The sequence below is a fragment of the Carcharodon carcharias genome, chromosome 2 (assembly GCF_017639515.1).
Source record: "Carcharodon carcharias isolate sCarCar2 chromosome 2, sCarCar2.pri, whole genome shotgun sequence".
Taxonomy (NCBI): Eukaryota; Metazoa; Chordata; class Chondrichthyes; order Lamniformes; family Lamnidae; genus Carcharodon; species Carcharodon carcharias.
In genome coordinates this window covers 207,687,771-207,703,493 of record NC_054468.1, presented here as the reverse complement: position 1 = coordinate 207,703,493, position 15,723 = coordinate 207,687,771, and the positions used below count along the sequence as shown (strand labels likewise).

The 15,723-nt window shown below is 40.9% G+C and overlaps 1 protein-coding gene across 1 annotated transcript in view; it reads left to right on the top strand.

The window, feature by feature from the left end:
• The window catches only part of LOC121288713 (lutropin-choriogonadotropic hormone receptor-like), a 94,414-nt gene that overhangs the window by 42,943 nt on the left and 35,748 nt on the right, over nucleotides 1–15,723 (top strand). The window contains exons 6-7 of the mRNA XM_041207462.1: nucleotides 7,284–7,361; nucleotides 14,686–14,758. Of these exons, the coding sequence (XP_041063396.1) occupies nucleotides 7,284–7,361; nucleotides 14,686–14,758 (151 nt within the window). The remainder of the gene's footprint in view (nucleotides 1–7,283; nucleotides 7,362–14,685; nucleotides 14,759–15,723) is intronic.

Genomic DNA, 15,723 nt, shown 5'->3' with positions numbered 1-15,723 from the left:
TGCCACATTCCCAAATTCTACATTCCTATGTGTTACTCTTCAGATGCAGCGACTGTGATCTGAAGCCACTAAGTTCTGAGCTGTTCTTTAACAATGCTAATGAAGCCATTGGTTTTCAGTGGCTTTCATGGTAAGGAGATCTTCCTCCTTTCTTTCTAAGCAGACTCCTGCTCACTCCTGAGGCAACAAGAGGTTCAAGGGCAACCCCAGACAGGCCCCCCTCGTGTTTGCCCTTCCCCGTTGTACAATTCCACAGCCTTCCCTTCCCTTTGCCCCACTCATGTTTTCCCTTTGCTCTCATTGCCTTTGCTCGGCCTTCCCAACTCGTTGCCACCACCGTGTTCGCCCTTCTCCCTCACTGCCATTCCACAGCCGTCCCTCCCCATTGGCCCCTTTGTGTTCATCAACCTCACAGCCCACCTCCGGTTGAAGTGCTAGTTTCTTAAAGTGGAAGCCTGCATGAGTACCACAGCACAGTGGTGTTCTTCGGGACAATATAGGCAGGAGCAGACCAACCCTACAGCCCCAGCAGAGTGGCATTCATCGCAACAAGATCAGCACAGCACTATGGCAGCTAGGCTATATATGTTGCACTCACCACGAAGTTACCAGCGAACTGAGGTCCGACTTGTGCGTGCCACCCCTTTTCAAATGGGTTGGAGGCTGACGTAATTACCTGCTGGCGTGACACAAGATTGGAAGTTGTGTCAAGATTCCAGTGAGCAGCAGTTTTAATGCACATTCATGACATGTTAATGAATGCAAATGGCATTCACGCCACTAGTTGGCGGGATAACCAACCTGCCATAAACCCACCACTGGGAGAATTGCAAGCTGTTATTACAATGAAGGATTTGTGACTTTTTGCCTGATGGATTCCCTGCTCCCACACCCCACAAAACCCACCACGGGCAGGATGGGAAAATTCCACCCATAGTGTCATTTACAGCACAGAAGGAGGCTATTCAGCCCATCGAGTACATGCTGACTCCTTCACACTTCTAATCAGATCTTTTTTCCATGGAGCTATGGACAGGTATAAATGACTCCGGTAAAACATTCAGCTTGAAGAGCCAATCTACCTTTATGAGCATGTCCTGTGAAATACAAATTCTGTGATATGAACTGGCCATTTAGACAGTAGATACTAGCTTCTTTACTGCTACCTCCCCTTGTTCCTCCTTGCTTGAGCTTAATACTTCACCCAGTGTAGTCTCATCAACCTCATGCCCTAAATCCTCTCCCGGACGTAGACATACCTGGTATGCATTTGGTATTTGCAAGGGTGGTGTTAGTTAGGGTTCAGTTGCATGGAAATATAAAAGATCAAAGTTTAAGGAGAGGGTAAGAGTGCAGGTTAGGGACGAGGCTGATTGTTACCAAAAATTGAAAGGAAGGGACAGAATGTGTGAATGCCATATTGCACCAAAGAATCATTCAAGAGTAGGGAAAATTGACAATAGGGCAAACTTAAAGGCGTTGTATCTGAATGCGCATAGCTTTCGGAATAAAACTAATAAGTTAACAGCGCAAATAGAGATAAATATGTATGATTTGGTGGCGATTACTGAGGCGTGGTTACAGGGAGAACAGGCTTGGGAGTTGAAAATCCAAAGATACTCAGTGTTTCGGAAGGATAGGCAGGAAGGAAAAGGAGGTGGTGTAGCTTTGTTAGTAAAGGAAGAGATCAGTGCTATAGTGAGGAATGATATAGGCGCTGGAGAGCAAGACGTGGAGTCAGTCTGGGTAGAAATAAGAAATAGCGAGGGAAAGAAGTCCCTGATGGGAGTAATCAATAGGTCCCCAAACAGTAGTTCAGCAGTGGGGCACAGTGTAAACCAGGAAATACTGGGAACAGGTAAGAAAGGCATGGCGATAATCATGGGTGATTTTAATATGCATATAGACTGGACTAATCAAATTGGCAAGTGTAGCCTCGAGGGAGAGTTCATAGAGTATTAGAAATTGTTTCTTGGAGCAATATGTTGTGGAACCAACAGGGAGCAGGCTATTCAGGATTTGGTTTTGTGTAATGAGATGGGATTAATTAATGATCTCATAGTAAAGGATCCTCTAAGAGTGATCATAGCGTGCTAGAATTTCAAGTTCAGTTTCAGAGCGAGAAACGTGAGTCCCACACTAGTGTCCTCGAGTTAAACAAAGGTAACTACATAGGCATGAGGGCAGATATGGCCCAAGTGGACTGGGCAGGAAGGCTACAAGGTAGGACAGTTGATGAACAGTGGCAGATATTTAAGGAGCTATTCAATTCCTCTCAAGTAAAATATATTCCAAAGAGGAAGAAAGAGGGTAAGAGGGGGAAAAAGTATCCATGGCTAAGCAAGGAAGTTAAAGATAACATAAAGGCAAAAACTAAGGCATACCAAATTGCAAAGGTCAGCGGCAGGCTGGAAGATTGGGAAACTTCTAAAGATCAACAAAGGGTTACTAAAAAATAATAAAAAGAGCAAAGGTAAATTATGAAAGAAAACTAGCGCAAAATGTAAAAACTGATAGCAAAATGTTCTACAAGTATATAAAAGGAAAGAGAGTAGCTGAAGTGAATGTTGGTCCCTTGGAGGATGAGACTGGGGAGTTAATAGTGGGGAACGCAGAAATAGCAGAGACGATTAATCAATATTTTGCCTCAGATTTCACGGTGGAGGACACTAGTACCACCCCAATAGTAATAGGTAGTGCAGAGGGTATAGAAAAGGAGGAACTTAGAACAATCATCATCACTAGAGAAAAAGTACTGAGCAAACTATTGGGATTAAAGGGTGACAAGTCCCCAGGACTTGATGGCCTATATCCCAGGGTCTTAAATGAAGTGGCAGTGGAGATAGTGGATGCATTGGCTATGATATTCCAAAATTCCCTGGATTCTGGAAAGGTCCAGTGGATTGGAAAAATGCTAACATAACGCACTTGTTCAAAAATGGGGAGGCAGAAAATAGGAAGCCATAGACCAGTTAGTTTAATGTCTGTTGTTGCGAAATTGTTGGAATCAATTATTAAGGAAGTAGTAATGGGGCATTTGGAAAGTCAAAATGCAATCCATCAGAATCAGCATGGTTTTATGAAGAGTAAATCGTGTTTGACTATTTTGCTAGAGTTCTTTGAAGATGTGACAAGCAAAGTGGATAATGGGGATCCTGTAGATGTAGTATATCTGGACTTCCAGAAGGCCTTTGATAAGGTGCCACACAAAAGATTAATACACAAGATAAGATCACATGGAGTCAGGGGTAATATATTAGCTTGGATAGAGGATTGGCTAACCAACAGAAAGTAGAGAGTTGGGATAAATGGGTCTTTTTCTGGATGGCAAGCTGTAACTAGTGGGGTGCCACAGGGTTTGGTCCTTAGGCCCCAACTATTTACAATCTATATTAATGACTTGGATTCAGGGATAGAAGGTACTATAGCTAAATTTGCAGATGACACCAAAATAGGTGGGAAAGTAAGTTGCAATGAAGAAATAAGAAATTTACAAATGGATAAAAACAGGTTAGGTGAATGGGCCAAAATTTGGCAGATGGAGTTTAACGTGTGAGGTTATCCATCTTGTGGTTGGAAGAATATAAAGGCGACTTATTATTTAAATGAAGAGAGACTTCAGAATGCTTCAGTACAGAAGGATCTGGGTGTCCTCGTGCATGAATTGCTGAAAGCTAGTATGCAAGTACAGCAGGTAATAAGGAAGGCAAATGGAAGTTTGGCATTTATTGCTAAAGGAATAGAGAATAAAAATAGTGAAGTGTTGTTGCAACTGTACAAGACATTGGTGAGACCACACCTGGAGTACTGTGCACAGTTTTGCTCCCCCGACTTGAGGAAGGATGTAGTTGCATTGGAGGCGGTTCAGAGGAGGTTCACTAGATTGACTCCAGAGATGCGGGGCTTGTCTTATGAGGAGAGATTAAGCAGTTTAGGCATATACTTGCTAGAGTTTAGAAGGATGAGAGGAGATCTAATTGCGGTATATAAGATGCAAAAGGGGATAGACAAAGCAGAGGTGGAGCGGATGTTTCCTCTTTTTGGGCATTCTAGAATGAGAGGCCATAGTTTTAGGCTAACGGGTGGTAGATTTAAATCAGAGATGAGGAGGAATTACTTTTCTCAAAGAGTTGTGAATCTGTGGAATTCACTACCTCAGAGTGCAGTGGATGCCGGGACGCTGAACAAATTTACGGAGGAGATCGACAGATTTTTAATTAGTAATGGGTTGAAAGGTTATGGGGAGAGGGTGGGAAATTGGAGTTGAGGCCGAAATGAGATCAGCCATGATCGTATTGAATGGCAGGACAGGCTCGAAGGGCTGAACTGCCTACTCCTGCTCCTAATTCTTATGTTCTAGTGGCGCAGGCTGCTGTGACTTGCTGGCTATTGACCAGCCCTGGGGAATTGTATCTGCTTCTGATGGCTTGTCTAAAGAAACAGAAAAGAAAGAACTGTCCAAATACTTCTTGGAAGACATTTCTTAGAGCAATGCTTTCATGAAAATACACTGTCTGAGAAACTGAGGAGAAACTAAACTATAGCAATTAAACTTGGGAATAGTGATAAATGGTTTAGGATATGTGATGTAGGAAGTGATTGCTTCAAAATCCTATGCACAAATGACAGGACTGATGTAAACTATCTAGAAATCTTTGCTACAGGACAAAATAGTATAATTACATATTATTATAATATATAATAGGAATCAGAGGGATTTGCTTGAATGATTCAGATTGGAGGGTCAGTTATGAATTTTTCCATCAGCACAAATGGCATTTAGAGTGAGTTTGCAGGTTAAATATCACCTAGTGAAACTGAGATAGATAATCCTGGTTCAGGCATTGAAGATTTAGAAACTTTGTGGGTCAAATTAAAGGATAGAAAATGTAGTTACAGGCCACTAAATCAGCCAGAGGATATAGATTTGGCACTTAATGCTCAAATCACAGGATTGCATCGGATATGCAACACAGAAACAGGCCATTCAGGCCAGTCTGATCCTGACAGTGTTTATGCTCTGCTTGAGCTTCCTCGCATCTTTCCTCATCTAAATTTACTATCATAACCATTTATTCCCTTCTCCTTCATATGTTTGTCCAACTTCTCCTTAAATACATTTATACTATTCACTTGACCGGTCCCCGTGGTAGCAAGTTCCACCTTCTCACTGCTCTTTGGAAAAAGAAGTTTCTTCTGAATCCCTTTTTGGATTTCTTATGACTATCTTATATTGATGGCCTCTAATTATCAAGGAATGGTAATTTAGATATGATGGGGTGCAGTTTGCTGGGCGCCACTTGTGTATTTGTGAAAAGTAAATTGTCTTCATAAAATGTGAATGAACATTCGAGACGACCCAATAAAAAATTGAGGAAAAGGTAAATTTTTGAGTTGCGTTATCACACAGGTGGTTGTGTGCCTAACTAATAGCAACAGCAATATACAGACTGAAAATGAAATTTGCAACAGCAAAATAAAGGAGTACAGCCAACATACATGGCTCAAGGAAGATAGATTTTGAGGAAATACATCAGCATACATTATTAGATTGAGTATTTAGAGGGAGTAAATGGAATATACGCAAAGATATAATCATTAGACCTACATTCAATCAGGTAAAACGTGCACTAAAGGAAACCTATGCAAGCAGCAAAGGAACAAATGTGGTGATAATAGGTTAAAAAGAGTTTAAATTAAATATGAAACAACACCAATGTTTGAAGGTAGAGATGAGTATAAGCAAAAGGTAATAGAAGTGTAGTCTTTACAAGCTAATCTGAGAATTGCTTTTGCCGTATGGGGCTGGGATTTAAAGGGCAAGAGGAAGAAAAGTTAATACATTTGAAAAAAGAATCAAGAGGAAATTTAATAGAACTATGGCCAGGATATTTCAGTTGGCGGGGTTTTCCATCCCACCATCTGAAGATTCGGCGGAGAACACACCCCCGTCGACTCTGCCTCCCCTGCAGACATTTGACGCTCAAATGAGCGCTTATTGGCTGCAGGTGGGTCACCCTTCACTCCAGGAAGTGAGAAGTCCTGCCTTAGAGAGTTGCCAGCCTCCTGGAGTGACAGAAGCTGCAGTGGACTCAAGAGGAAGTGCACGAAGATGACAGAGCAAAATCCCTGGAGTAGATGAAAGGGTAAGTTTTCGGGGACCCAGGGCAGGGAGGGTATGGAGGGACCAGTGTGGGGGGCGGAAAGTGGGTGATTGGGGTGTCGGGGGAGAGGCTGAGGAGGGGTGGGGGAATGGGAAGTCCAGTAGCCACCGGACCTTTGTGGGGGGGGGGGGAGGCACCCAAAGTTAGAAGGGGCTTGTGATGGAGGCGTTCCCTCCATTTCTCACCCAAGGCTTAAGAGAATAATTTAAGGGCTTCCCCCATGCCCGGGAAATCCTCCCACCAGCCTGGAAATTGAGGCTGGGTGGGAAATGGCCCTTAAGTGGTCAATAATTGCTCACTTAGGGGCCTCACTTAGGGCAAGGGCGGGTGGGGGGCAGCCCATCCGAGGCCTCACCCGCCCGAGTGTAAAATCACTGCAAAGTCAGGGCGGGTGGAAACTCAGAGGGAAGCCCATTCCTTTTATTTCACATTCCCCCCACCCCCGCCTAAAAACCCAGCGGCAGGAAGCGTGAAATTCAGACCTATGTTTCTGGAAGTATTTTCTCTGATTATTCATCTTTCTTGGGAGATAAAAAGAATGGTCCCAAAAGGCCTATGAGTTTTCATCCCTAGGTTTTGCACTCACATGTACTTGATAACGTGTTTGAAGAGATATTGAATTAAAAAATATAAAAATAAATGAGGCAGGCCATTTGTTACTTTTAACTCTTTCGTACCACTGATTATGCCCAACTGAAATGAAATTTCAGAAACTTGTATCGTCACCCAAGGTGACCAACCTAAAAAATATCTCCAAGAAGATAAAGCCTGTTAAGTTTTTCCATGTCTAAACTTGCGTAGTCCATCTTGTAAAAGGGCATATGCATACCAAATACTCCCTCTATGTCTGAGGCATTGATGAAATCATACCCTTACCAGATTCATCACTTTGAGGATAGCAAGTGAAAAGATGGAGCAGAAAACTTAAAATCTAGACCAGAGTTCTATTTGGAGGCTATGTTCTTTTAAGTGATAATTTATGTATGTCGATTTCCAATGACATGAATTATCATTCCACCTGACAGTAAAAAATTATTATTTACATCCACAGTTAATATAATATTGTCAATTGCTGTGCTTTAATATTCTTTTTTATAAAATTTGCATATTTATTTTCAGGGAAATATGCGATAATTTACACATTCAAACAATACCAGAAAATGCATTCCAAGGCATGAACAATGAATCTCTAACATTGTAAGTATGATCACTTATGACGCCTAGATAAATCACTGTACTTTCTCTCCACATGCGTAATGCAAATGCCCAATATCAAATGAGCTCTTAAAGAAAGAGCGATGTATTTGAGGTTCAGATTATACAAGTGCTGCAGGTTCCTGGTGTAAAGCATCACCTGCTAGAGCAGAATTTGAGCTTGCAGTCCTCTCGATTTTCCACTGATCAGGACCTGTGTCACCTGTTTTAGGGGAGGTTTGCTGAATTAAGTGCCACTAGGGCACTCGACAGGCCACTCTTTCCATCTAGCTGCCTAGAAGTACCCGGTCCCTGCCTTCTCTTCCTCCTGGCTGTGATGCAAGATGACTCTTGGTCTTCTTTCAGATCTTCAACTGATAAAGGATCTTGTTCCTGGGAACCTGCACTGATAAAGCCAGAAGGGTTTGGCACGTGTGGTCACTATAGGAGGATAAATGTGATGCAACCATAGGGATATTGTGAGTGAGAATAGATTCAGGATTTAAGAATCAGGAACACTTGTGGATATGTAAGGATTGATCACATAGCTTGAGGCAATTTGTTGTTTCTGTGACCATGGTATCTGCAACTCCACTTCCAATCACAGCCAGCATTTCCACCTCAAGGGGAGTGATCTCATGGAGTTTTGTGTCCCCTCCCTCAGGTCCTGCTTCTTATGTGCTATCTTGTTCTGAAAGAGAAAGAGTGGGTTTTTGTGAATAATGTGGAGTTGGAAGTAACGTTGTGATGTGAACTGGTAAATAGTTAGGAGGTAGGTGACAGAGTATGAATACAAGGAATGTGCTCTGATTGATAGGATGAGACAAATCTTTTTATTCTTTCATGGAATTTGGGATTCACTGGCTAGGCCAGCATTTTTATTGCCCATCCCTAATTGTCCTCGAGAAGGTCTTGGGGAGCCACTTTCTTAAACCGCTGCAGTCCATGTGATGTAGGTACTCCCACAGTGTTGTTTGGGAGGCAGTTCCAGGATTTTAATGAACTGCTTCAGTGCCTGAGGAGGCGCGAATGGTGCTAAAATTGTGCAATCCTCAGCGAACATGACCTTATGATGGAGGGAAGGTCATTGATGAAGCAGCTGAAGATGGGCCTAGGACACTACCCTGAGGAACTCCTGTAATGACATCCTGGGTCTGAGATGATTGACCACCAATAACTACATCCATCTTCCTTTGTGTTAGGTATAACTCCAACCAGTGGAGAGTTTCCCCCTGATTCCCATTGGCTCCAGTCTTGTTAGGGCTCCTTGATGTCACACTTGGTCAAATGCAGCCTTGATGTCAAGGGCAGTCACTCTCATCTCACCTCTTTAGTTCAGCTCCTTTGTTCATGTTTAGACCAAGGCTGTAATGGGGTCAGGAGCTGAGTGGCCCTGGTGAAACCCAAATTGAGCATGACTGAGCAGGTTATTGCTGAGTAAGTTCTGCGTGACAGCACTGTCGACGTCTCTTTCCATCACTTTGCTGATGATTGAAAGTTTACTAATGGGGTGGTAATTGGCCAGGTTGGATTTGTCCTGCTTTTTGCCACATTGCCTGGCAGGTGCCAGTTTTGGAAATGTACTGGAACTGATTGGCTGCAATCTAAGGCTGCAGCTAGTTCTGGAGCACAAGTTTTCAGTACTATTACCGGAACATTGTCAGGGCCCATTGCTTTTGCAGTATCTGTGCCTTCAGCCATTTCTTGATATCACGTGGAGTGAATCAAATTGGCTGAATACTGGTATCTGAGATTCTGGGGACCTCAGGTAGAGGCCAAGATGGATCATCCACTCGGCAGTACTGACTGAAGATTGCTGCCTGCACTGCTTTCTAGGGAAGAGAATTCCACAGATTAACAACAATTCTCCTCAACTCTGTCTTAAATGGGAAACTCCTTATTTTTAAACTGTACCCCTAGTTCTAGTCTCTCCCACAAGGGGAAACATCCTCTCAGCATCCACTCTGTCAAGTCCCCTGAGGATCTTAAATGTTTCAATAAGATCATCTCTCATTCTTCTGAACCTCAATGGATACACCCAACCTGTCCATCCTTTCCTCATTGGATAAGCCCCTCATCCTGGGAATCAGCCAAGTGAATCTTCTCTGAACTGCTTCTAATGCATTTATGTCCTTTCTTAAGGAAGGAGACCAAAACTGTATGCAGCACTCTAGATGTGGAATCCCTAACACCCTGTATAACTGTAGCAAAACTTCCCTACTTTTATATTTGCTTAGAACAGAGGAGAGAGGCAAACCTGAACTCCTTTATTTACTTCTTGACTGTAAGCAGAGGTGTTTTAATTTTTGAGATAGGCTGCTTCCCCAAGTGATTCACAGCAAATTCTCTTTAAAGTTAAATCATACGTATTGTTCATTCATACATTCAAACCTGGGGTGGGAGGGGGGGGTGGTGGGTTGTCACAATTTCATATGCACACACACAAGCACACAATAAGAAGGTAGGAATGAGGAGTTTTTACAACTACGAATAACTTGTAAGAAAAAGAACCACAGATATGGATATCATTTCACGCAATTGGCAGAGTCCAGAAACTCAGAGCCCAGTGAGGATTCAACAAAAGAAGAGTTACAGTTCAGGTGGGTTCAACTAGCTGAAGCAGGAGTTGCAGAATTCCTTTAAAGTTGATGTTGACACAGCTAGATGAGATTAGTACACAGGATCTTGGTCTGCTTGACAGGCGATGGTAGAAATCTTCCAGAGAATCAGGCTTTGAGGAGGTTTAGACCTGATGCAGGCCGTTGATCAGCCTGGAGTCCTGCTTTGATGTTTGTAGGCTGGAGGTTAAACAGTAGACTGAGTTGCAAGTCTAGAAATATAATATTAAAACTTTCCAAATGCCAGAAACTTAGGTCATGTGATGTTGCCCATTAATGAGTCAGTTGCAGGCTAACAAGCAGTTTCTATGCCTCTGGTCAAAATCCATTGTTCATCTTAGGAGATAGATGGTGGCTGTAAGCGCCTCTGCAGGTATAACAAGTTTTAATGGCTCTCCCTTTGTTATACAACCAGGCTGGGGTGACAGATCATCTGCTGGTCCCTGGTTTCATTGATTGTAAAGAGAGGTGTGAGATTCCACAAGGATGAGGGTTGAGCATTTGTTCTGTAACTGTTGTTAGAACTTTCTAGAAACTGTAGCCAACTTGTGAATCATGTGACAGGTAGCAGCCATCTTATTGTTCATAAAGTCCATTCTTTAAATAAGCAAAAAGTAAGGTTTGCTTGAAACAGTTTATGATCTCTTTCATGTCTTAGGGACATGACATGTTCAGTTCCCATTACAATAAACAACAGCTTTTAATTTGCCTTCCTAATCACCTGGTGTACCTTCACATTAACTTATTGGGATTCAAATACCAGGGCACCCAGATCCCTCTGTACCTCAGAGTCCTTCATTCTCTTTCCTTAAATAATATACTGTTTTTCCTGCCACAGTGGACAAGTTCATATTTTCCTACATTATATATACCATCTTTTTTTCCCACTCACTTAATCTATCTATATTCTTTTGCAAGGTCTTTATATCCTCTTCACAACTTACTCTCCTACACATCTATGTATCATCTGCAAATTTAGCAACCATACATTCACTCCCTTCACCCAAATCATTGATATAGATTGTGAATAGTTGAAGCCCCAGCACTGATCCCTGTGGCAGTCCACTAGTTACAGCATGCCAACCTGAAAATGAATAATTTATCCCTACTCTCAGCTTCCTGTTAGCTAACCAATCCTGTACCCATGCTAATATGTTACCCCCTACACCATAAGCTTTTATTTTGTGTAGTAACTTTTGATGTGGCGCCTTATCAAATGACTTTTGGAAATCCAAGTATACCATGGGCAGAATTTTACGCCGGCAGGATTTTATGGTCCTGCCAAAGTCAATGGATTTTTACACGGCTTGTCGCATTTTACGGTCCAGACCCTGCCACACTGGGGCCATAAAATTCCACCCCGCACCTTTGCTCCCCTGTTGCTTATAGCGGATATGCTTCTGAAAAAGCAATTTGCCCTCTATACGTGATGGTTGTTGTAAGTGGGAAATTAACAATCTCAACTCAGACTGCTACTTAAATATAGTATCAATATGGAAAGGCTGAAAACTCTGTTGCTGGTTCTTCAATATTTAGTAAGTTTCAGTTAACGTACTCTGTGATTTGGTGGATTTGAGGCTGATGGGAAGGAAACTATTATCTTGGACTGGCTGAGTTTGACAAATGTTTAGTTCAATATGCATGTGTGTGTCTACACACAACAGGTGCTAGAGTAGTTCAGTAGCCACACTCCTTGCTTCTGGTCAGAAGAATGTAAGGCCAGATCCCACTGCAGAGGCTTGAGCATGGTTGACATTGCAGTGTGTTGTACTGAGGGAGGGCTGTGCTACCAGAGGTGTTGCTTTTCAGATGACATGTTAAACTGAGATATCACCTTGCCCTCCCAGGTGAATCTAACAAAAATTCCACTGCACTATTTAGCCTGTCTCTATTGGTAGTAAACAATGAGAAGGATAGCAATTGTAGAACGCAAAAGAGTGGTGTAATGGGCAGACACATGGCAGATAAATTTAATGCAGAGAAATGTGCAGTGATGCATTTTGGTGGGAAGGGTGAGGAAAGTTGATATAAAGTAAATGGTACAATTTTAAATGGAGTGCAGGAATTAAAAGACCTGCGGGTGTATGTACACAAGTCTTTGAAAGTGACAGGGCAAGTTGAGAAGGCATACATGACCCTTTATATTTAGTACAAAAGAAAAGAAGTTACGCTGAATCTTTATAAAACACTGGTTAGGTCCAGCTGGAATACTATGGCCAATTCTGGGGAGCACGTGTTTAGGAAATATGTCAAGGCCTTACAGTGGGTACAGAGGAGATTTACAGAATGGTACCCAGGAAGAAAGACTTCATTTATGTGGAGGGATTGGAGAAACTTTTTTGATTCTCCTTAGAGTAGCAAAGGATAAGGAGAGATTTAATACCGGTGTTCAGAATCATGAATGGTTTTGATAAAGTAAATAAGGAGAAACAGTTTCTAGTGACAAAAGGGTCAGGTTATTTAAGGAAATTGGCAAAAAAAAGTAGAGACAATATAAGAAAAAACATTTTATGCAACAAGTGTGTTCTGATGTGGAATGTTTTGCTTGAAAGGATGGTGGAAGCAGATCCAATAATAGCTGCCAAAGGGAAATTGGATGAATACTTAAAGTGGAAAAATTTACTGAGATATGGGGAAAGAATGGGGGTGGGGTGGGTGGGGTGGGACTAATTGGATAGATTTTTCAAAGAATTGGCACTAGCATGATGGGTTGAATGATTGCCTTCTATAATATATCATTCTACAGTTCTATTCCCACAAACTACATAAAATATTGTTGGATATTCAGATCAACTATTTGTTCTGTAACTGCTGTTGGAACTTTCTAGAAACTGTAGCCAACTTGTGAATCATGTGACAGGTAGCAGCCATCTTATTGTTCATAAAGTCCATTCTTTAAATAAGCAGGGTTTGCTTTAAACAGTTTATGATCTCTTTCATGTCTTAGGGACATGACATGTTCAGTTCCCATTACAATAAACAACAGCTTTTAATTTGCTTTCCTAATCACCTGGTGTACCTGCATATTAACTTATTGGGATTCAAATACCAGGGCACCCAGATCCCTCTGTATCTCAGAGTCCTTCATTCTCTCTCCTTAAATAATATACTATTTTTCTGTTTTTCCTGCCACAGTGGACAAGTTCATATTTTCCTACATTATATATACCATCTTTTTTTCCCACTCACTTAATCTATCTATATTCTTTTGCAAGGTCTTTATATCCTCTTCACAACTTACTCTCCTACCTATCTATGTATCATCTGCAAATGTAGCAACCATACATTCACTCCCTTCACCCAAGTCATTGATATAGATTGTGAATAGTTGAAGCCCCAGCACTGATCCCTGTGGCAGTCCACTAGTTACAGCATGCCAACCTGAAAATGAATAACTTATCCCTACTCTCAGCTTCCTGTTAGCTAACCAATCCTGTACCCATGCCAATATGTTACCCCATACACCATAAGCTTTTATTTTGTGTAGTAACTTTTGACGTGGCGCCTAATCAAATGACTTTTGGAAATCCAAGTATACCATGGGCAGAATTTTATGCCAGCAGGATTTTATGGGCCCGCCAGAGTCAATGGACTTTTACACAGCTTGCTGCATTTTTCGGAAATTGGATGAATACTTAAAGCGGAAAAATTTACTGAGATATGGGGCAAGAATGGGGGTGGGGTGGGGTGGGACTAATTGGATAGATCTTTCAAAGAATTGGCACTAGCATGATGGGTTGAATGATCACCTTCTTTAATATAGCATTCTACAGTTCTATTCCCACAAACTATGTAAAATATTGTTGGATATTCAGATCAACTATGCTTTTTTTTTAGTGTCTTCTTTGTTCCAAAAAACCCTGATTTTTTACTATGTTTTTGAAGTCCAATATTTCTCAGCTCGAATTTTTGTTTTTGACGCTAAAAATGGAACCTGAAAAAATTGAGTTTTAAATCAGCTATAAAAAACAACTTTAATGATCCTTAAATTTTTTTATTGAACTTGCCATTATTTTTATCCTTCCTGTCCTTGGACTTGGATTTTTTAGTTATATTCCAAGTACAGATAGGGGAAGCTGTTTATATAGGAAAACAATCTTGTGCCTTCAAGAAGACCTCCAAGAGCTTGGGTATTTGGACAAACAGGGTATCTTGTCAGAGTTTTCTACAAATCTGCTTACTTGTGTACTTTATGCGTCTGTCCACTAGCACTGGCTGAGATTAATCTCCGGGAGTCACAAGTGCATGTGAACAATGGTGTTCTTCTGCTCATCGGTAATATTAAACATACTGATACTATTTCAGTAGTATACAGTTGACACCCTTGAAACTGTCCTGGGCTCCTATTCTGTTTGTCAAAATGGTTACGTATCTCACTTTAATAAAGTATCTTTATTAGAAAAATCCCTCTTTGGAAAACATTTGAAGAATGCTGTGGCATAAGATTTAAGTGGTGTGTAGAGAAGAAAATGTAAAATAGTTTATGATAATCTGAACCTAATGATGAGATAGCTGCCTTACAATAATTCCCATGGTATTCATTTTCCATACTTCAAATAATATGAGCCTATTGATAAGATAATTATCGTGTTAATTCCCATTGTCCTTGTTTGCCCTGTGTAAATCAAAAAAGGACATTAGAGCTTTAAAGTCTTTCACTTAACGTATACTTCATGAAATAATGCATTCTAATAACCTTGCCTTTTCAGGAAGCTGTACAAAAATGGATTTGAAGATGTGCAAAGCCATGCATTCAATGCAACGAAGCTGGATAAATTGTACGTTTTGTTTACTGCTTGACTTTATACAATGTTGTGCATGGATAGTTTCAATACCCTTTAAAATAATTTAAACCAGAAACAGCTATAGTTGTAATTTGTTTTGCACATTTAGGATTCCACTTTGGCGTCTTTGAAGGACAGTACAGAAAAACAGAGTCCTTAACAGGTAGCTTGTAAGCCACAAGATAACTCCAAGGTTCTCAATCACAGATAACTAAAATGCAAAATGGAAGTGCAATACAGTATCTCGTAGATTTTGGTACAGAATTACTCATTTTCTAAATGCATTTTACTATGAAAACAAATCACATTTTAGGTTAAAGTATAACAATGCTATTATTTCAAACTTAAGCAATTTAATTGATGACGAGTGATGAAAAACATTTGCAGTCAATTACAGCTTTACCAGTTGAAACTGTGCAGACAAATATATCTAATGGCCTATTTTCAAACAAGTATTTGGAGAGGGTTACTTTATGCTTATTACTTTGTGAGGAAAGAGCATTGAAACTTGTGAACTTTCCAACTCAGAAGCAGCCTCAACCACAGCAGTTCTCTGTGGACTAAGTGCTGTAAAATCATAAAACATGGAGCGAACATGGGTGAAGATTCCATCTGTGCACAACGAGCAATGGAATTAGGAAGATCCTACTTACATATGGATCTATAATTATGCTAAAAATATCAAACTGCTCTTTAAAAACACATTTCTGATTTTAACACACCCACCACACAGAGATGTTTGCATCTGAGAAATAGCAACCTTATTCAACAACAACTGGCATTAATGTAATGCCTTTAACATAGTAAAACACCCCAAGGCACTTAAAAAGCAATATCAAAAGGAATTTGACACTGGGGCACAATATGAGATATTAGGACAAATCAATAAAAGCTTGGTCAAAGAGGTAGGTTTTTCTTAAAGAGTGAGATAGAAAAGCAGGGAGATTTAGGGAGGGAATTCCA